The sequence below is a fragment of the Diadema setosum genome, chromosome 21 (assembly GCF_964275005.1).
Source record: "Diadema setosum chromosome 21, eeDiaSeto1, whole genome shotgun sequence".
NCBI lineage: Eukaryota > Metazoa > Echinodermata > Echinoidea > Diadematoida > Diadematidae > Diadema > Diadema setosum.
This window is the reverse complement of record NC_092705.1, coordinates 12162736-12186716: the sequence shown is the minus strand read 5'-3', so window position 1 is coordinate 12186716 and position 23981 is coordinate 12162736. Positions and strand designations below refer to the sequence as shown.

Here is a 23981-nt window from a genome sequence, read left to right as displayed (position 1 = left end):
AGGAAAGATAAGACACAATGACACAAGTCTTATCTTTGGTTCTAAACCTATTAAAAAGTATTTACCATTCTGGCCAATGCCTAGGATACGAGCCAGTAATAATCTCAAATGTAAGGCTGTGGTATGCCTAATGTGTCCAAACACTATTGTAGACCTCTCCTTATAGTTTATACATTTAAATTCAGCATGCTATCGTGTTTTACCATCCCCACGTCAATATACATGTAGGTATTTATTTATAAAGTGTAACTCTACTATTTAATTGAACTGCAAGAATATCATTAAATTGGATACATAATAGCAAAAGTTATGGAATATCAATGTTTTTTTTTCCATGTTTTTGCCAAATAGCCTACAATGTATAAAGGTAATACTGTCATGCACCACTCCAGACTACAGAGCACTTCAGACTATGGAGGCAATATAAAGCTTCTTATATTTTTTATTCTCTCACTCAATGCAACTGATTCATTATAGTATAATTAGGGGTCTACTATTTTCATATTGTGTCAACTACGTAGTAGCATTGTACATTTTGTGAGTAAATTGTGCATAAAAGGTTTAAGTGAACCTCTACCTCTCATTAGCTGAGCAGACCATTTTTGTGACTGAAGTGGACTTTAAAAGTGGGTGACTTACCTTTAATTTTCTCCTGGCATTGAACTTCTTGAGCTCCTCCACAGTCTCCAACAGGTGAATCTTGGGTGCAAACTTGTCCCTCTCCTGTTAAGAAAGGGTCACGTTCAGGGCAGTGGAGGGGGGTTTGAAGGGTGCAGAGCAGAGGGCATCGAGGGTTGAAGATATTGGAGGAAGAGGCAGGGATGTGAAGGAAGGAAAGAGGAGGAATAATGAAAGGAATGGGATGTTACAGGTTTGAGAGGGAATACGTGGAGATGTACAAAGAGCAAGAACAGTTAAAGAGTCATGCTGTCAAATATGATCATACTTTCACTCACAGCAAAGGACAAGATATCTTCTCATACTACAAGACATTTATAAGTTTTATATCTTCTCATCCTTCAAGACATTTAAGATTTTGTCCTGTAGATACACCTTTGGAGTTGATTAGATGTGACCGACAAATGCTCAAGGAATTCTTCCCCACTTTAGGTTGTCTGTTCTCAGTGAAGCACTGAAATGGCATAGTGCACTGAGAAAAACCAACACCAATGAACTCTCAACCCAGACTGATGATAGGACCCCCTACTATAAAGATCTAAAAACCCTCAAACAAACAAAAAAGCAGTGTAACAGGTATTAAAGATGACCACTAGTGACCCTCAGCTAACAGAGAGACAACCAAAGCACACTCACTTCTGCTGGTCATTATGTAATGCTTTTCTAAAGATGACATGACACACAAACATATGTACGGTTAGTTTAAAAAAAATAGTCCCTACGTAACTTTACAACCTGACAATTTACCATCGCATTTCAAATTATATTATTACTATCATTATTATCATATCACCATTGAATTATTATCATATTGTAATCATACATAATACAGCATTATAGAAATCATAGCACATATATTGAGAACCTTACTTCCAATTCAGTTGGCAAAATATTCATTTCTTTATGTATGCTCAACTGCAATGTCCCTGACTCATATAAAAAACACTCCTTTAAGAACACTCCTGAAAGATACAGTCACTATTCAATGGAGATTGCAAAATCTTACAAGGAATGGCTTTAGTACACACATACAATATCATGAACTTTCTTTTGCTTCTTGACAATGTGTGTTAGTCACATCGCAAGCTTGCTGGCAAAGCAGTTGAGGTGTTACAACAGCTGGCACCTATGCGCACAGAAATATTCATAGTATACCAGGTGTGACTTCAAGTTCGGTGCTAGTGTTGGCGCTGGTGTTATCTCCCACACAACTGTGTTAAATTGAGCTCCAACACCCGACGGTCAAAATAATGCAAGTGATAATGCTTGTAACAATTGATCGCTGACACTCTAGTGTTATCTTCACACCATTGTTAACTCTGCAGGATCATGCTGGAATGGCATGATAAAAGAAGAAGAAGAAAAAAGAAACAACTAAAATATGATTGTATTTGGTTTAAGTCAACTTTGAAAAGGTACTGCCATGAGTACTTACTATTATACATATATGTTGGGGAAGAGGGAGTAAAATGCCACAAATTTCATCACTTCTCCAAGCACAATGATCTTACCTTTGCATGCACTCTCAGATTAATTTGGCAGTGTTGAAGGCAATCGTGGATGTTCCACAGTTGACGATTATATCACCTTAGCCTATGCACATACATTGTAATTGATGTGCATTTGGACAACTCTCATATATATAGCCATGCTAACACCAACTCCAAATTCAAAATGTTAAAATTTGACAATCCCTGGGCTACTGTCAATCGTGGTAAAACAAGGCAAAAAAAAAAAAAAACTAAAACAAAGAATTGCCAATGCAAATAATGGAGCTCAGTTCAGAAGATAACACTCAACACCAGGCCCATCACTAGCTATCTACAATGTATGTCATAATTTTGAGTTCTACCTGCTAACACCGACTGATTTCAACGTCAGGATTACTGCTGGTGCTACTGTTGAAATACATTGTAGCACCAACACCAGCACTAGCACCGAACTCGAATCACCAATGGTGTATTAGAACATTCGCAATTGAGCAATGCCATAACCTTCTTAGCGCGATATTAGATTAATCCACAGCTCCATGCATTGCATATGGGATGCATATATCTTAAAAAATATTTGTATACAATGGCTATACCAGCAAAGCTTGCCGCCCCATTCTTGCTCAGTTGCGATTAGCACATTTACCGTCAACATGCAAGGTAGAGCAGACTGGATATTAATTCATTCATTTGTGCTTCTCTTTTTGGACTAAATCACGAACCAACAAGGCAAATTAACGGAACTTTGATACTGTAGTGAATGTCACTCTCTATGGTAGCACATCATGATAGAATTAATTCTTTCATGCAGCAGTGAGTTTTAAGGTCGGATACTGCAATGTTTGATGGCATTCTTACACTTGTATCATCACGACAAATGTCTGTATCGGTGAAGATGGATAAATACAAAGGATGGAGGACACGTACTTCACACCATTGTACTATTGTATACACCATATATTTTGCGAGGTTCTTATTTTCCCAAATTCACGAGTTGGGTGCTTTCCGTGAATTTAACAACGTGCAAAAATATGAAATCCCGACATGAATGCATTGTGCACACATACATTATCCGTTCATTGCTACTGTACTCCACTTCTGCAAATTTAACACCTAGCGAAATTGTCAGGAATTTCCACTCATTTAAAAAATAGGACTCGCTATGGTGTCTACAATTTTTCATAGTATAATACACCAATATGTCTATATCATTTGTCATGAGAGACAAACCATCCAGCCACCAATTTTAATGCAAACTTCATTAGTGTTGGTGAAGTGTGAGATTCAAATGATATCGGTAAATCTCACGCATGCTGGTTACATAATGGCCTTTCTAATTCACTTCGTATTTCATCTCATTTCTAAAAAAAAAAATCCAATCTCAGTTGATATGATTATGTAGTAGTCAATTTTCTAGCAATGGGATCATCCTCATATTTGTGGGAATATCCCCATATGAGTCATCACATCATACATGTGTTTAGCTCTGAATGTGTTGTACGAGGAAATAAAAACTGGAAATAAAATGAAAACCTGGCCAACTCAAGACTTTCTTTCTCACTGTTAACTCTTTATGTGCCACGTTCGCACGTCCGACTCAGTCGACGGCGTGCCAACTTTGCATATTCTGCTCAACAAACAAAGCCGCTTAAACCAATCGATAAATTGCTAATCCCGCGGTACGATGAAAGCGTTTCTTGCGCTTTTGTTCCTCTCACATACGGCTTGCATTCTATGTGGTGATTGACTATCAAGCGGTGTTAACAACTAGATTTGCGTGTACATTCTAAGTTTCTGTCATGGTCTTATGTGCAAAAGTTATGCCTTTACAGTAATGTAGCAACTGGTCATTCAAAAGAAAACTCAAAAATAAATTTGTCATACAATTTATATCGAAGCAAAGTTTGGCATTCCTCTTTAACTTTGCTCAATATTGTGTCCACCTTAACAGAAATTTGTAGAAGTTATGCAAACTGGAAAAAAAAAAAAAAAAGAATTCTTTCTCGAAGCATGACTACCTTCGTGTCTCAGAATAACGTGGCACACAGGGGGTTTCCACCATGGCACATAAAGAGTTAATCAATACAATCAAATAAAACTGTCAACAGATTTAGTTGCAAATGGGAAAAGAAAGATAAAAAAATAAAAACTCAACCATAATATGACAATCACACACATACACATCAACTATATGTACTTGTACTGCACTGCAACCTGGCACATGAATAGACTTGTGATAGAAAAAAAAAAAAAACAGAAAAAAAAAATACCTCTGGAGAGATTCTAAGAAGTCACAGCATTCCATAACAGAATAAAATATTTTTAATGTACTTACAATTTTGTAAATCAATAACCACTTTCTTGGTAGTATGTGCCTATGCTCTTCCTTAGTTTCACTGTTTACCCAAAGCATGCCCTTGATGTTGGCAAGACACCAAAATCCACACTACTTCAAACTGGATTGTTTTGCCTCTAGAAGATGATATTACACAGGCTACTGTATGCCCTCTCAAAACAGCTACTTGAACCGGTCTGTAATCACAACAGACAAAAAATTGTTTGCTACCTCCTTCATTCTCAAAAAAAAAAGAAGAAAAAAAATGCTTAAACCAAACAGATGTGGCTCATTACAGATTTTTTGTTTTGTTTTTGTTTGTTTGTTTGTTTGTTTGTTTAATCCTCTGGAGTACCGGTAACAAACTACTCTCATATAAGTGTGTCCATCAGATAATTTGCCACCAGCTATTAAACCCTTTGAGTGCCAACTGGTAAAGGAAACCCCCATAGCGTTGTACATGCTGTGCAAAGTCACTGGCATGGAAAAAGGTTAATACCCAATTGCATATTAAAGTGACAACCTGTAATGGCAGCACGGTTGCAAGGCTCCCCAGGGAGTAGCAACAACGAGGTGTAGATACAGATTTGAATATAATCCTTCGTGTGTTTTGAGTGCTGATACTGGCAAAGAAACCCACATCATTGTACAGAGTGTCCAAAGTCCTTAGTACAGAAGGGGTTAAAGGCATAATTCACAATTTGTAGATGAAACAAAAACCCAGCATTAGTGCTTTAAAATTGTTCTATAATGTGAGTTTGGGATAGAAACAACCAATGTAAAAATTTGAATCCGTTTAATCAATGTTAAGTATTGTTAAATACACAAAATGAGAACAATAGCTACAATAAAAATGTTTCTAGACTAAACCGTCTACAGTTATGGTTTAATGTGTAAAATAGTGATATCTCCTTATATTTTAGGCTTTATTGTGAAATTTGTATATGGTAGGATGTTTTTGTGATATCACAGACCTACACATATGCATCAAATGTGATATCGTGAACATTTTTTAAATCACTGTTCCCAAAGGTAAACAGGACCTTTAATAGCTGACCTGGGAAAAAAAAAAGGGGGGGGGGGGAAATAAGAACCGCAAGGGGTTGATATGCAGATCATGTAGGTCATGTACATATGTGTGCATGATGTATACTTGGGGCTTAAACCTCAATGTTCTTGTATGGGGAGATAGAATGTTATGCTTCTCTGAAGAAAGGAAGGCTTGCTCACATACCCATTTACATGCACCATCTACAGCTCTCTGTGGATTAGTTCAACCACTGATCATGTGCATCTTACATAAGACAGAGCCAGTTCGATGTCAATTTTTTTAAATGGGGGGTGCTCTCTTTCTCACATTACTTGGCAAATTTATAGATAAACATATCTTCTGATTTAAAAGAATAACTATACTGGGTGGAAAAAATATGTTTATGGAGAAAAACTGCACTAACCTCTGATAATATACTTCCAGGAGGACTCTCAACTTGAAATTTCAAACATCTATGCGTAAATATTTATAACAGCTCTTTATGTAAACATCTTGAAAAAGTTTAGCCCAATGCCAAATTTGTTATAAAAGAATCTCACAAACATTGATGTGCTGCTAAAAAAATAAACTAAGTCTAATTTCTCCCCTATTTAAGTTGCAGACAAAGTGATGAAACATCAAAATATGCCCTTGAATATAACCTTCAGTGACTGAGCAAAAATTTCAAGCCAGTGTAATGCCCTATACTGGTATGTAATGTTAATAATCCATAAGTGATATAACATCCTACTTGAATGACTGCCCGTATGTGAAGTTTCGACCTTTAACCACTGAGGTTATGACCTAAATCTAATCAGTTTGTTTCTGCACAGTTATAGACAAACAATGATATCTCAAGTAGTTTTCAAGACATCGTCAAGACAAGACCTTGTCACCTACCTATCGCCAGATTTATCAAACTCAAGAAAACTTATTAAATGCCTGCAGCAACTCTGCATAATGCAAGCATAAAAAGTAAAAAGAAAAATGGCCGCGCATATACTTAAATGAATAGAATAGCTGAGCTACAGCTTGAAAATATAACCAAATAATAATCAGCAAGAGACACAGATTTACAAGAATCATAATCAACAGAATGTGAGAAAGCCAGTAAATAATAACAGCAAACTCATATTAATGACTTCACAAAAATGACCAGGAGTATATTTTGAAGTATACTTCATTATGCAAGTATATTATTCCGCTGATATTGGCAGGGTGAATATGCATAAACAGTATGGTGGTGATGAAGAACACGTGCACAGCACCGCACACTCCAGGCGGAGTCACGAAAAGTCTTTTTTTTGGGAAGACGCGCCCCCCATTTACCGTGGTCGGATGAGGACCTACCCTCAGCCAGGGGTGAGCCAGGGCCTCCTCCACGCTGATGCGCTGCCGTGGGTCCACGCACAGCATGCTGCGGACCAGGTCCTTGGCGTCGGGCGAGATGTGGTCCCACTGGCGCGGCTTCATCTGCGGCCGAAGAACAACGATGATGATGATCATGACATTTCTTGCATCCTGTGCATTTTTCTTGTGGTCATAACCTACACCGATTCTTATCTACACTTTCCTCCTTTGTTTCACAGTGGTCTTTAATCTGATTTTACATATCATAATATAAGACAGCTGCCCCTTTTTAACTTTTATTTTTTTATTGCATTTTTTATCTTTTTATTTCTTTATTCATTTATCATTTTATCTTCAAAAAATATTGCCAGAGAAGCAAATTCACCACTCAAATATAAAGATTCTTTCTGAATTTGAGCAGCCCATTCCGACCACCAAAAGATAGCCTTAATAGAAATTTGGTGGCCCAACATCAATTTCTAGTGGCCTTGAGCCAATAGGCCTCTGCTAATGTCGAGCTCTGTGTACATATAGACTACTATGACAAAGACCTTAGGGGACTGCATACCTGCCAGCCCTGAAACCTATGAAATAGGGACAAGTGAGGGGAATATCTTTAAAAATAAGGACATTCTAATATTTCCACTATATTACTACACCCAGATTTTCACAAAACTAGGGACACATGACACAATCCTGCAAATTTTTATCTCTTTTCTTCAAGTGAAAATAGGGACAGTTAGTAAGTATGGGACTGGGCAGTAGCAAAACAGTTCTAGTTGCCCCTTACATTGTATCTGCCTTTGACGATCATGTCAAACAGTCTGTCCTTGGTGCCAAAGAATGGTAGCGAGCCACTGAGCAGGATGAAGAGCATGACGCCGCAGCCCCAGATATCCACCGGCTTGCCATATGGTTCCCGCCGCACCACCTCCGGCGCCATGAAATGCGGGGTGCCGATTCGTCCTTGGAAATGACGGTGCAAACGAGGGGAGAACATGAGAACACGGCAATGCGTCAGTGAAGTGACACAAGAATGGTTTGATGAGATGGGATCAGGAAGGAGAGGCCATTAACAAGGATGTTCTTGTGCTAGAAACTCATGTTGCTGTAGGGGATTCTGGATATATACCCTATGTCCAAAAGAAAATTACAAGACCTTCTACAATGATAACTTTAAAAACAGTGAATCAATCCAAATACAATTTCAGGGTATGAAACTGTAACTTATTACCCACATCTTAGAAACCCCATGTGATTTGCTTCAGTGGTCAAAGAGAAATGAGGATCTTTGTAGAGCATGTCAGGAATCCCTTCCCTCCAAGTTTTGTCCATTGTGTTCACAGTTCCAAGACCATCCAAGTGCTGAACTTGGAAGAAATGGACCCATGACATGCTTTACGATCCATATTTTTTTGTGACCACTTCACCAAACTGAATTGGGTTTTCTGCAAGATGTAGGTAAAAAGTTATAGTTTAATTCCCTGAAAAAGCATTCAGATTTTTTTGATCATTTTGAAAGTTATCAATGCGAAACTCCGATTTTGGGACAAACTGTAGAAGTCTTTTCTTATTTCTAAGCTGCATATTATTTAGAGACCCTGTAGTGTAAGGATTCATGGAGAGGGAAGGCTGGCCCGGTTCAGATATACTTGAGAATTACCGCAAACAAATTGTGTATAGCTTTATCACTGATCTCTACGTATGTACACACACAGCGACAGAATCTCAAATGGAGTGGACAGTATATCGATAAGTGTAAGCTTTGATTCACAAATTCACCGACTGGTTCTATTCATGGTTTTCGCTTGTACCCCAGTGGGCATTAAATGAATTGGACCAGACATGAATCCCTATGCTACCGGGTCTTTAGAGACGTGGGGAGGAGTAAATTTGATCTACAGACTAAGCAAAGTCTTGAAATTGTCCTTGTCACTGTCAAAGAAACAATTCAAAACAATGATTTCTTCCTCACTTTTACAACTTATCTAACAAGAATGTTTTCTGCAACACTAAAGTGTGTGGAAATGAAAATACATGTATGAGACAAATTCTTGTCTGAAGGAAAACTACGTGTAGTCTTATTGACTCGAAATTGCTCCATCGTGAATATAATTTTTATCCTCTACCCCAAATTTTTGCCTCCTTGCCCTAATTTCACGAGCCCAACTGTCAATTTTCAAAATAAATGAGACACTTTAAAAGCATAGCCAGTTTCTCTTAAAAATAGTGCTTGTTATTAAAACAAACAACACACTTCAATTTATCGGGATAATTTCAGGTTTCACAATACAGAGGAAGTCACTGCTGTATAGTCATATTCAAATACTATAGCAGTTTCATGACCTGAATCCATGTGTGTGTGTGTGAGCTTTTTTTTTTTTGGTGTGTGTGCATGCGAGTTTCTGCATGTGTGTGTGAGTGTGTGTGTGTGTGTATGTATGTGTACATAAGGTGGGGAGGGGGGGCAAAGGGAACATACAAGGTGTAGCAAGACCTGGAACCATTGACAAACGTCAAGAGCTATAGCGATAAATTACTAATGACATTTGTGAAGTACGGTCCGCCATTATTTTATTTCACTGGTTGTCTTTTATGAAAACGCTTCTTGGGTTGCTCTACAATTGCTTTACTGATCAACCATCAAGGTACATTGTAATATGTTGGCATTAATGCAAAAAAAAGAAATGGGAATTTACATTAATTTTCTAGACAAGCGTAGCTTACAAAGCATAGCTTTTCTTCACTTTCCTTACAAATGTTTGGCATATTTTTCTCGCCAAAAAATAACCATCACGTGGCACCTTCTCATCAGAGAATGTCAATGCATTATACACGTTTCATCTTGGCACTAGGTGCTCATATCGATTTATTATTGATACATCATTTGGGTGATATGTTTTCCCCCCTCTTTTTTTTTTCCTTCCCAGGATCAATTATTCAGAACTTTTGGGGCGTGGAACGGATGACGCACGCCGCACCTACCTCCGGCGATGAGCCCGGCAGAGGGTAAGGGGATGGCGATGCCGAAGCCACCAAGCTTGACTGGGGCGGAGTTTTCCTTCGTTGCGAGCAGCACGCAGTGAGGCTGTATTGTAGGATGAACAGAGGGAGAAAACAACACAGAAATAATCAATTAGTTTTGAGTCCTACAAGTACTGATATTTCGGGTAGGTTGTTCCAACACTATTGCAAAGTGAATTTCAAAATGCTTCAATTAATGATTATTGCATTCAACTTCATCATTTGTAGCCTTAAAGGACAAGTTCACCTTCATTATTAAACATAAGGATTGAGTGAATGTAGCAATATTAGTAGAACACATCATTGAAAGTTTGAGGAAAATCGGACAATCCGTTCAAAAGTTATGAATTTTTGAAGTTTTTGTGCAGTCACCGCTGGATGAGAAGACTACTGCAGTGTATGATGTCACATGCGTACAACAATATAAGGAAAATATAAAGAGAATTTCACAAAATTTCATCTTTTGAAAAAAGTACACATTCAATTGACTCGTTACTGACATATGTTAGGGGTAATATTATTCTCATTGCCTTTAGAAAGAGGCAAGTCAAATGCTCTTTTATTATGCGAAAAAAGTGAAAATATGTTGACTTTTCTTTACATTTTCTTTATACTGTTGTACTCATATGACATCACGAGCCTTAGTAGTCTCCTAATCCAGCGGTTCCAACACAAAAATGTTAAAAATTCATAACTTTTGCATCAATTGTCCAATTTTCCTCAAACTTTCACTGATGTGTTCTACTAATATTGCTGCATTCTCTCAATCCTTATGTTTATGAAGGTGAACTTGTCATTTAATCTTTCACCTTAAGAGGTCCCCTCATGACCAGCTGCATATATCCATAAGTGATTATTAATCCTGCTGAGACTTGAAATATTTGTTTGTAACAAACTAAAACAAAGTTGTACAATCTTCATGTTCTTGATGCTTTTGCTTGTTACCACTATGAAGAGTTAACACAACATGAGCAAAAAAGCTGCAATAATTCTTCCAGCAGTCTCCTTGGGAGAATCTCACTGGCAAACAAATGTGATTCAAAAGAGATATGCTTGGGCGATAAAGTGAGTTGTGAGAGCTGCAGATGGAGGTATACTGAATATTGCAAAGGCCAAATGATCTTTATTTTCTCTTTTCAACTGAAGCCGCCCCGTCTACATTATGCCCTCCTTACAAAAGTCATGCCCTTGTGTTGTCTTGATGTGCAAACCTTTATACTCTTCTGATCTGACATTGGGACTCGTTAATGCAGCAAGAGCTCATAAATGCAGGGGCCAAACATTTGACAAATCATTTTATATCCATTCCACTTCGTGCCATTAGGAAGGGCCCCCCCCCCCCCCCATGTCTGCCAATTACCGACTTAACAAGGCAAATAGGAGTAATGAAGGTCACATACAATTTAATAACATGACTTGGGGCACCCATCCCCGGCAGTTTACAGAGAATCACACCATTCCCATGATACTACAATGGACCAATTCTTTCATACTCGAACATCCATTCCTTTCCGTCTTCCTTCCTTCCTTCTGTCTGTCTGTTTGTCTATCTGTCTCTCTGTCTCTCTTATTCATCTACTGCACCTGACAAATGCAAAGTCCATGAGCCCCACCCTCACTCATTCCTTAACACCCGTCAAACATGCCAGGGGGGACGGTGCAGAGAATTCTTCAGCACGGCAGATGTTTTCGAGTCGAAGTGGCGACTTTTGTTTAGTGTCGTGGGACACGATCTGAGATAAGACTGTGATCAGCCACGATGTTCTGCTCGGAAATGTGCATAGAATAATATTCCAAAGATGGATAGACTGTACAACTATTGTCATCACTGCCTTCTGGTGGCAACTAACAATCCGATCAAGAGTATGGAACATTTGAGGATTATTTTGGTTTGTTCAGATTACAATTTATGAATGCAATTTGCTTTGGTAAAAACAAGTTTCAAAAGAGGACACTATTTTGGTTTGGTGACATAAAAAACTTACTTGTCAAAATTTTTGAAATCAAAGGTGCTTTATCTGTAATAGCCATACTGCAAGTGCAGCTATGTAAAGTGAATAAACTGTATACTGCATCAACTGTGAACAGATTAAACAGGATGCCACAAAATTTCAATGTCAGCTATGCATGAGTTCTATGGCCTGTTCTAAATATTATATCTTGAACAGAGCTTTCCATTATCCCAACTGACAATTAAATGTTGATATTCAATGCTTCAATTAGACTATCGCTATTAAAAGCTTACTGCTCTTGTTATACTGCTATTGCACATGAATCACATTCTGCTAACATTTATGTGGATGCTTTACTTTAAAACCGTTTTTTTTTTTTTTTTTTTTTTTAAAGGGCAGAGTGTAAATTCAAGTGTAAAGTGTCAATTACTGGCGCACAGTGGAAGGTCGGCATGACTACCGAGTCGTTTCCCACCCATCCAAGCACAAAAGAGCACACCTTGGCACAGAGTAGCAAAAGTGGGTTCGGGGGACTGAGTGATGACGGGAACCAAAGCTCACCTTTATGTCGCGGTGGATGATGTCGTTGTCATGGCAATAGCGCAATGCCTCCATGATCTGCCTCATGTAATGGCTGGGAAAAGGGGGAGAGAACAGATGCAGAAGAAAAAGAGATAGGAGTGGGAGAGAACGAGAGTAAGAGATTGTGATCACATTGTCATAGACATATTGTACCTCTACAGGTTTTTAGTTCTTGCATGCACACACAATCACTCCGGGAGCAACATACCTTTGGATCCGACTTAGATTACATTACAGCGATTAAAAATGGACTTGTAATTATGTCAATTTTCCTAGCTCCCTCACACATCGTAAGTTCAGTGCTAAAATTATAATCTGGCGCACCTGGTGACTGCAGGCACTATATCTTCTTTGATTTGTTTTTCAGCCGCTTGTGATGTGGCATTACATCTGGACTTTACCAAACAAAGTTACAGTACTTCAGTGCTATCTGAGTACATGTATGTCCAGTACTGTCAGACAGCGTGCACTAGAGCTGTAGGTTACCATTTCTATGTATTTACACATATAAACACATGGTGTCCTGTGAATGCACATTCATTGATATTTTACCATAAGAGAAGATATTTCTATTGGCTTATTTTGATTTTAACCTTGTCAAAGTGTATACACGCAAGGTAGAGATGATCATCAGAAAGATGCCACCTCTTTTGACACAAAGCATCAAAAATGTGAGACTATCTATTTGCACATTAAAGGGTAAAACTCCTGGAAAACAAGAAACATTTACAGCATGATACTTTGTGAATTGGAGGCAATGACCTTTTTCGTGGTATGGAACTTTCGTGAATTGCAACTGGCATTCAATGCATTTTGTGCAGACAAGACATTTTACATGTATTTTACTTTCACGAATCTTCATGCACGCTCCTCGCAAAATTTGCGAAAGTTCTAGGCAAGCAAAAATTTCTGGTTTTACAGTATACTCCATATGGCAAGACAAGGTCATGCCAAAATACAGACAATAATTCAAGTAATTTAAAAAATGTCATTGGCCTTCATTTGATATTTTTACTTTTCATGTTTCTTGATTGTTCTAATGGTATGAAGACACGGGAAGTAAACTAAATCAAAACTGTCAAGGAGAGGTTGACAGCAGGATTCAAGGGAGAAAAGGCCAGTTCCCTTCAATCCAAGCTGAAGAAATATATATAGTCTAGTTTATATAAGAGAAGAGAACCGAGCACATCACTGCAAACCCGTCCTGACAGATAACAAATTCAATTGTACGGCAGAGGAGTCATGCACTGAAGCCCGATCATGTTTCGACGAGGGAATAATCCCTCTTACGAGTACAAGGGAAGGCCCGGCGCATCCATTATTCACTCCCCTCCGCCGAGACTCTACGCTTACTTGCTCCTCGCCTCCGACTGCGCCCTAACACGCAGTGCATGAAGAGGAGGGTGCGGAAAGAAGCGGGACAGGAAACACGAAGGAATCGTGGACAAAAAAAAGGAAGACAACGAAGCGAAATACCTCATACTCACTGGAGAGAAAAAGTAAATGCGACCTACTTCACCATGTTACTGATGATGGATATCGTTAACTTGAATACACGATTTCTGAAGTACGCTCTTATGCACATGCACAATATTCTTAAGTAACAATTACAATGTTGAAAATAACACTCATTACTTTATATAACGCACAGGTCCTATGTGTTTGTTTTATCCTCGGGTAATATCTGTATAGGTCATTGCTCATGATATAGTGTGCCATTGAACAATTTTGGCACAAACAGTTCTGTAGACACAGCTTTTGACAAGTTTATCGATTAGTTTTGGAAGGATGATTCACAACATCAATGAGAAGTAGCCATTATTCCCTTTACCGTATTCTTTTCCATGTGCACCCACTGATAAACACAGCATTTGGGACTTCATAGAATATATACTTTGATACTTTAATGGTTAATGATTACATGGATGCTGAATATATAAAGTTCCGTATACATTTTGGATGCTGAACATATAACTGTATATTTTGTCTGTTGAAAGTATAACTGTATATTTTTTGGCTGCCAAATATATTATTCTGTATTTCTTGTATATTGAATATATTACTCTGTATTACTCTTTATACTTTGGATGCTGAAGATAAAACTGTACTTTTTATAGTTTAATGTAAAACTCTGTAAGTATTTTGGCTGCTGAATATATCACTGTATATTGAATACATAACTCTGTATACACTTTGGCTGTTGAATATATAACTGCTTATACTTTGGCTGTTGAATATATTACTCTATACATTTTGGCTGTTGAACAATCTAAAATTTTATCTCTGGCTGTGTGATTGGCAGAAATGTGCAGAAAATGTACAGGATCCAAATAACACACGATTAAGATGGTAATAATGAAGTAATGTATAATTTCCTTGGTGTTTAACTTGGAAATGAGAAGCTTTGACGTCAAACAATGACAGACATTATGAAAAATGCAGAACTATTAGATGTAGGAATTATGAGGGAAATATTTAGCAGAGCTACATGTACACCGCCTACATCGTTAATAGAAAAGGTCTGAAAAATAGATAATGTTGCATATAATACTTTATATGTATACTGTATCTTTTTTCTGCTTTTCAGCCTGGAGCAAGAAAAAATAGTGGAATGAAGTAATCATCCTACGGTCCATGTCACAATTGATGTGCCGGCACACTGCCTGGTCCCATTATCAAATAAGCCTTCAATCTTGCCGGTGTGGGTGGACTTGCAAATAAGCTTCCCAGGCAACGGTTGCCATGGCGTTGCCAAGGAAGTGCATCTATCAATTTTATTAGCGGCCAGTGTGCGTCAAATTATGGATTCTGCCTTCTTTTGCTCAGGCCATGTATTCAACACTCTCTAGTCACTGAGACCGGAAAGTATTACCTCGTTTATTTTGATACACATTACATCAATTTTCCCCCAGGGGCATTTTGGGTTAACAATGACATTTTTAAACATTACCATGATGCATGACAGGGGACCTGTGTGTAGACGCTTTAGAATATTTGAAGAAATACTCTTGAATCAATGATGAGAAATGGTGCCCAAACTTACATAATGGAGTTGGCACATCTAGAATGCACAAATAAGTGCACAGCAAATGTGACTTATTTCCATGAAAATGCTGTGGATCAACCAATTTACGATCAACACTGATCTAGCAAATCCTGTGCCAAGTGAATTTGCCAGGAAAAACATACACATAAATATGCTCATAAAAAGGGACCAACTTTCTTAAAACAATGCAAACTGATTTAATTAGGGTTATCACATGAAAATCACCACAGGATTTGAATTTTGGTAGCACAGATTTTGGTACTTCCCTTGTGATCAGCCACTCGGAATAGCTTTCCGTAATGTACAGTGAACTGTTGTAATACAACAATAGTACAATTTTTTTTTTTATTGGTCTATATAAGACTTTGATTTCTATTTGAGACTCATAGATTTTATGCATCTCAACATCTCCTCTATACACACAAGTACGCAGTGGCACATTCACATACCAGCACATCTTTGAGGGCGCGTGATAAGACTGGTATTTTTAGCGGCACAGGTGCCAGACACATGATTGCTCTTTCTACCATTGTGCCTGGCAAAGAGCATGTGACACGTCGAATGCTCAAAGACATTAGCCATGTTCAGACGTATTTCAAGTCGGAGTAAAATTTTATGGCGCAGCAATTAAAATCAAAATTTATACTTATCTTACCCAGACCCTATGTCCACACGACGGTCGTGGCAAGAAACTCCGACCAATTTACCACGGTCTTCGCGGGGATCACCGTGGAGGGTCGGTGTAACTTCCGGAAGTGGTAGTGCCGCGCACATCGACCATACGATTGTTTTTTTACCAGTGGTATTTGTCTTCTCCATTCTTGTTGATAGAAATTTCTGAGTGCTAGCTTCTTTGTCGCAATCGGCTATAGGTTAGTATTGCACTACACGCGCACGTGTACTTGCAAAATGTCAAAATTGCGATTTGCCCCCGGAAGTTTTACCTAGGTCATAAGGTACATGAAAGTTCAGAGATACTCCGAGGGCTTGTCCACACGGGCAATTTACTCCGACCGGCTAGTCGTGGTGGCGAGATACTCCTGAGGAAACTCAGGAGTATCTTGGTCGGAGGAAGAGGTCGTGGTAAGTTCCTCTGACCGAAGGAAGTTTTCATGTCCTCGTTCAGATGGGCACTCCTCCGAAGTTACTCCGACCAAGCTTCCTCCGACCCTTCCTCTGAAGTTACTCCGACCAAAACTGCCCTCGTCTGAACACAGCTTCTGAAAGATGATGGCTGATATCAATCACCACTTTGACAGCAGTCACTGGACGTGGTGTCTTCATCAGAAGTCACCTTGAAAAAACCTTTGCTCCTCTTCCACGATAAAAAAAGAGAAATTCTCTCTGTAGCAGAAAGCAGAATGATAAAGGTAAATATCTTTCTCTTTGGGTTCCATGACATTTGGTCCTGTGACAAATACTCTCGTGAAATGTCTGCTCGCTTTGAGCCAAACATAAATTCTACCCACACACATAATCCTAAGCCTAATCCTAACCCTCATATCAAACTGAACCAAAAACCCTATCACAACCCTAACCCTGATTCCACGGAGAAAATAAGACCAGAGCAATTGTCGCAGGAGCAAACGTTGTGTCACCCTTCTTTGTACCCATTCTGAAGCTCCCTTTCCTGATGTATAGCACATATCCATCAGAAGTTAATGTGATGCAAACCAGGTTAAAATTTATTCATTGCTAGGAGGTACAGTACCTTGGTGGTGTAATTGTTTGGCATAGATTCAGAGAGTGTAATTTGTGAATGTCAGCGTCTTTGTTACAAACAAGATGAGACATAAAAGCAGCACCAAATTTACGGATGTGGGTCAATCAAAATTGCGCTATTCTTCAAGTAATCACGACAATGTTTGCTATGGATTTCTTTTACCTTGAATCGACATGTGTAGGCATTAATTTTTTTTTTTGATCTTGGAAGATAATTCCTAAAAATCCTGAATATCACTTGTAAAAAACAAAGAACCAACCAACCAACAAACCAAACAAACAAGCAAGCAAACAAACAAACAAGCAAATGAACAAACTTCTATGAGGGACAATTCTTGTAGACAGCAGATAAGCAATATACTGTAAAACCAGACATTTGTGCATTTTTGCGAGAATTTCGCAAGGAGCCAAGATTTGCAAAATTCCAATGCACACAAAAGGTTTTGTCTGCACAATGCATTGAATGCCAGTGGCATTTCATAAAAATTTCATGCTGTGAAAACAGCAGCTGGCTGCAATTCGCGAAAGGTTCACGCCGCAAATGTTTCTGGTTTTCACAGTACGCAAGGAACAGCCTCAAGTCACAAGACCCCTGGAAACATTCAAACACACTAGTGGGACTGTGCGGCACATGACTCACTGGCGTTCTATTTGATATGAGTTTCAGAGTGACAGCTTATGTCTTCTACTGATGTCACTCCCAATACTACTCTCCCTCTCTCTATCTCTAGGGCAAACTTTCCTTAAGTCGGTAAGTTTCATTACAAGTACCTTTATGTTGAAAATTAAGGTTGACATATTGTACTGTTACTACTGTAGTACCATTCTTATGAGAAATCTGTGAGTATTAAAGGTCCTGTTTACCATTGGGAGCAGTGATATAAAAAATGTTCAAGATATCACATTTGATACATATGTGTAGGTCAGTTGTGTCACAAAACATCCTACCATATAAGAATTTTGCAATGATACCTAAAGTATAAGGAGATATCACTATTTTCTCAATAAACCGTAACTGTAGACAGTTTCGTCTGGAAACATTTTTATTACAACCGTTGCTCACATTTTGTATATTTAACAATACTTAACATTGATTATACTAATTCAAAATTTTCACATTGGTTGTTTCTGTCCCTAATTCATATATTAGAAACATTTTGAAGTATTAATGGTGGGTTTTTATTTCATCTGCAAATGGTAAATCATGTCTTTAAGTTTGTCAAAAAAGGAATAAGAGTGGGACAAATTTGAATGGCAGAATTAATATCATTTATATATAATGTATGCAGGTCTTGATGGAAGACTAGCTGTCATACTTCACCAAACGTAACCCACTGTGATTGATAACTTTAATTCAATATCCTTTTTTCCACTCCAGATCATCTCTTCTCCTCTGGAAAGATTTACACAAGCAACCATATGGTGATACTATGAGGGTTCTTGCTTTAATAGACCGCATTTGATCAATTTACACGGGATTGATTTATGAATAGACACACACAGGTCATATGTACACTGTGTGCACTTCGTAACTATCTTCTTGATCACTGGTCGTGGCTCATAAACCCATTTTGGGTATTTGGTTTACATATTGGATTGACGTTTCTCCAATTTACATGAGTTATGTTTCTGTTCCCGTCACACTGAGGACTGTAATTGCTGTCATTAAAGGCATAATTTACCATTTGCAGATAAAACAAAAACCCAGCATTAGTGATTCAAAATAGTTCTAAAAATGTGAGTTATGGATAGAAACAACCAATGTAAAAATTTGAACCAGTATAATTGATGTTAAGTAAATATACAAAATGTGAACAATAGTTATAATAAAAACGTTTCTAGACTTAACCGTCTACAGTTATGGTTTCATGAGAAAAATAGTGATAGCTCCTTATATTTCAGGCTTTACTGCAAAAATTTTATATGGTAGGATGTTTTGTGGTACAACTGACCTACACATATGCATCAAAAGTGATATCTTGAACATTTTTATATCACTGCTCCCAAAGGTAAACAGGACCTTTAATGTTCGGAACAATATTGTATTCTTTTATTTGGTATATGTTTGTTTTTTGTTTGCCATTTTCTTCTTTGTTGACATGTTTGAACATTATATGCATGAATATAATCATCTATCTTTTCATTGTTGAAGCGCCATGAGCACTGAATGGTGGACCTGCGCACTATACAAGTAGCCACTATTATTATTATTATCATTACGAAAAGTAAAATCTGGGCTAGGTATTCTAGAACGTGCCCTTTCAGGTTTAAAGTCTACATATTTGGATCACCAGAAAGAATGTTCTTGGTGTTGAAACAGACAGTCAGCTCCAAAACTAAAGATTCAAGAGAATAAGAATAAACACACTCTTTTGGGCTATATTTTCTGTGATGTTTGTTTAGACAACAGATTTAAATAAACAGCACATGTTTTAAGTCATGACTGAATGCTATTGCTGACTCTATACTGTATGTCACTAAAAAAAAAAAATTACAACGGGACCCTTCGCAATGGTATCTTTAAAAATAGTGAATCAATCCAAATACAAATTTAGGGTATGAAACTATAACTCATTGCCCACATCTTACAGAAAACCCCATTCAATTTGCTTCAGTGGCCAAAGAGAAATGAGGAATTTTGTAGAGGATGTCAAGAATCTCTTCCCTCCAAGTTCTGTCTACTGTATTCACACACAAAAACATTGAAGTGCTAAACTTGGAAGAATCAGACTCATGACATGCTTTACAACTTTTCACATTTGTCTGTGACTGCTTAACCAAATTGAATTGGGTTTTCTGCAAAATAGAGCTAAGATGTTATATTCTATGACCCTGAAGTAGCATTTAGGCAGTTTAATCATATTGGGCGATATCAATGCGAAAATTTGATTGTGATTTTTTGGGGGGACATACTGTATACTGCAAAGTTGTGGATGTATCTGTTTTTATAAAGCTGTTCTTAATGTAAAGGACTGTTCTTGCATCAGTGGACTATCAAACCATGAGCACAAAAGGCCAAGGTTGTGGCGATTGGAAAAAGGGTGATGGGCCATGACCTGATGAAAAGTGTCTCAATGAAGTCACAGATGTATGGCATTGAAGAGCTGTATCCATTGTTTTATCTTCCTTTCCCCCTCCTTTTTTTTTTTTGCCTCAAAAGCACCATTGCCAACAACAGAAAGATCGGTTACACACGAGAGAAAATTCGTAACTTGAATCATCATTGTAATGATGATTGCAATTCGTCTTTAGAATTATCGGACCTTACACACGCTCGCTCGAAAACTGTGATTAGAATTCAAATTCTCGAGCGAAGGCTAACAAGATGTTTTGGAGGTCAAGCATTACACACGCAAATTTCGCACCGTAATTTGAGTGAAACTTCACTGGAATTCACCTCCGGACTAGAATTTGAATTCGTGATTGTGATTAGCATTCGTGATTCTAATTTGCTTCCACACGTGCTAAAAATTCGTCATTAGAATTATTTTTCACTGGAATCATCATTCAAATGACGAATTTTTGACCGTGTGTAACCGCTCAAAGTATGATTTACCTTACTTTATTTGTTTGTTTGTAACTAGGATGTTGATTAAATGTGGTAGAGCTGAGAGAAAGGGGGACCATTTTTTTTTTTCATGCACTGATGAGATAAAAGTGACCCTGCCCCTTGATATTTATCATTTCTATGTGGTTTTGTCTATGTGGAATGGACTGACACTGTACAACTTTTGATCCCATCCAATTACATAAAGTAGAGAAGGTGACAAGACGGGGTTTTTGTCTGCAGCAGAGTGGCAATACATCAGAGACAAAGGCTCTAGTTTGTGGGTTGCCGTGGCACCAAGTGGTGGCAAACTTTCATTGACTCAGTCAGTGTCATTGTCTGGTACAATCATGGGGGGGGGGGGTTGCTTTCAAGGTTATGAACTCAATTTTTCAGGGAATATGCAGGTATATCAGAAGAGATCAAAGGTGACCAAAGATGGACAGATGAAATAAGTTTGTATTCCTGTGGACACAACAAATCCAACTCGTGCACTTTGATGCGAAAATTGATAATAGATATTGGACTTAAATTCATGATGTTCAAATATTCATGAAGCCACAGTAATTACCTACATAAACTTCAGTATAGTAGATCTACATGTAGATCATCATTTTATCACATTCAATGGGTATTAAATGATTTCTTTCGGAACTGTGAGCACAACAAACTGAATCTCTTCCAAACCTCTAAAAATGTGAATGATACTACACATTCAGCACTCTTAGGGTTAATCCAGGCTGATATACAACAGTATGTACTGGCACAAATGCTCCTACACAGCTCTGCTCCCATGACATTTAATAGCATTTTGCTGCACGCACATGGTTCGACGATTTAGGCTCGGCACGCGTTCCTTTAACACATGCTCGGATTACAAAAATCCATGTGGTGATCAAAGCAATTTGTGCCAGGACGTGAGATGAGTTAAAAGTCTGAATGCCCAGCCAGATAAGTGGCTTACTCAGAACCGAGTGCAATGAAGAAGTAGCAACTCTATGTTTTTGTTTTTTTTTTATTCTTCTTCTGAACAGTATGTAGGTTATGAACTCATGTGGGGCAGGGAGAAGGAGTTGGGATCAATATTGAGGTTTAATGAGCACATTTTATGAGCTCAGTTGAACTTGTTATCCATTATGTGACAAGAACAAATCTCCAGCAATGTTATAACAGTGATATTAGAAGCTTGAAGGAGCAAGATACTGTGGGGCTCTACTACAGGACGATGATACACCCTACAGCAAAGTAAATAGCATCATACCAGCTGTTCATTGGTATGTGAGTTTGATGATCTGCTCTACAACATTTCCCTTCTTAATTAAGGCGGTTGAGAGTAGAAAGTACATTTTCAAAACAGATTGGCTAAAGACTAAAGTATTTGTGGGAATACATATCTACAACATCTAGTGTGTTCTTGTAACTATTACACTGTCATACCAATACATAAGTCAAACAATTTTGCCTATACATTGTAAGAGATGACTGCTAATTAATACTGACACCAATATTAGCAATGCATTTTCTCTCCATCCTAAGCTATCATGATCATCGTCACGAATCCCCAGCCCTTCCTACTTTGAAGGAAAAGAGGAAAGACAGCAAGAGTTTTCAATTTTGTGCCCCGTCTGAGACTGCCTGGAAAACTCATACGGATGTCATCTGTGTGAGAGAGAAAGAGAAACACATCAAGGAAAAGAGAGAAACATATCAAGAAAAAGAGAGAAGCATATCAAGAAAAAGGGAGAAGCATACAAGAAAAAGAGAGAAACATATCAAGAAAAAGGGAGAAGCATATCAAGAAAAAGGGAGAAACATATCAAGAAAAAGGGAGAAGCATATCAAGGAAAAGAGAGAGAAACATATCAAGGAAAAGAGAGAGAAACATATCAAGGAAAAGAGAGAAACATATGAAGGAAAAGAGAGAGAGATTGTTTTTCCATCTCCATCTCAATGCAGGCTTGAGAGAACCCTGTCGCCGCCACACTGCCCTAGAAAATTTGTGATATGGCGACAAGATGTGAGTGAGTGTACGTGTGAGTGTGTGTGTGTGTGTGTATGTGTGTGTGTGTGTGTTCGTGTTCGTGTTCGCTCGCGTCAACACCAGTTTCGTGCTCTGACACGTACATGTTCCAACTGCGGTGAGCAGGGCCGCGCCGGCTGCCAATGAACCATCCTGTATTGCCTGCTTGCCTGCCGATGTATTGATGTTGTGCGGGAACCCACCAACACCCCCCACGCGATGAGACATCAGTCACAGACAACCCTTTACCCTACTACTCCACCACCCCCACTCTCTCCTCTGACTCACTGGAGTTCTACTGTGCGGTGGTACTGTGGGAGCTGTACAAGCTGTGGTGTTATGCTGTGACAAATGAACAGCGCACTCTTAGGATAGTGCAGGATACATGTACTGTAGTTTGGAAACATGATATCAATTGAGGAGAAGCTGATTACATTGTTTTTCTGAGATGTATGGCATCTTTGAAGTTCATATGGCTATCCAGCAATGTATTCTGGATTTTATGGATTGCATTTAACACACAAAAATACAAGATACTTGCTTCTAAGATTTTATATTCATACATGAATATGATATGTAATTGCACATACTTAAACACACTTACACATATTCATGGAATAAGCGTATTAGTTGAAGGAAAAACCCCTAACCACATGGTATATTGTGGTCGCAATAATGTGATAACATTTTATCAATTGGTTCACAGAGGAAGGTAATTGCCTCAATGGTACAGACAATTAGCATATTACAAGTTACTGAGATCCTTTTACACTGCATGTTTCTGGAGTTATTTGTAAGACATTGTTCTTTGTTTTTGTCATGGCATATCAATAACAGTGTCATGTGCTTTAAAACTGTGCGACATTTTTCGCTGCAAAACAGAAGCAGCCAGGAAATACGGATTAATGGTAATAACCCTCTAAACTAGACTTGAGCATCAGTGGAACAATGTGGTACCCCACAGCATTAAAACTTACCTCGCTACTGCTTCACTGTAGACAAAACCCGCATTGGCTCTCTTGACTATCTCAAAACACAGGTCGGCTCCTTCCATGCTGTATAGTGTTTTGAGAGGTATTAAAGGGAGGGAAGAGAGAGAAGACAGATGGACAGACATAAATACATACATACATACATACATACATATTGCCAGACAGACAGATGACCAGAAAGACAGATATACATATATACAGACATGCATACAT

At 38.2% G+C, this 23981-nt stretch overlaps 1 protein-coding gene across 1 annotated transcript in view; it reads right to left on the bottom strand.

Moving 5' to 3' along the window:
• The window catches only part of LOC140244225 (peripheral plasma membrane protein CASK-like), a 133735-nt gene that overhangs the window by 90620 nt on the left and 19134 nt on the right, over positions 1–23981 (bottom strand). Inside the window, exons 3-8 of the mRNA XM_072323860.1 lie at positions 23754–23831; positions 12421–12493; positions 9869–9971; positions 7674–7849; positions 6884–7006; positions 640–723 (exon numbers count right to left, since the gene is read on the bottom strand). Coding sequence (XP_072179961.1) covers positions 640–723; positions 6884–7006; positions 7674–7849; positions 9869–9971; positions 12421–12493; positions 23754–23831 — 637 coding nt within the window. The remainder of the gene's footprint in view (positions 1–639; positions 724–6883; positions 7007–7673; positions 7850–9868; positions 9972–12420; positions 12494–23753; positions 23832–23981) is intronic.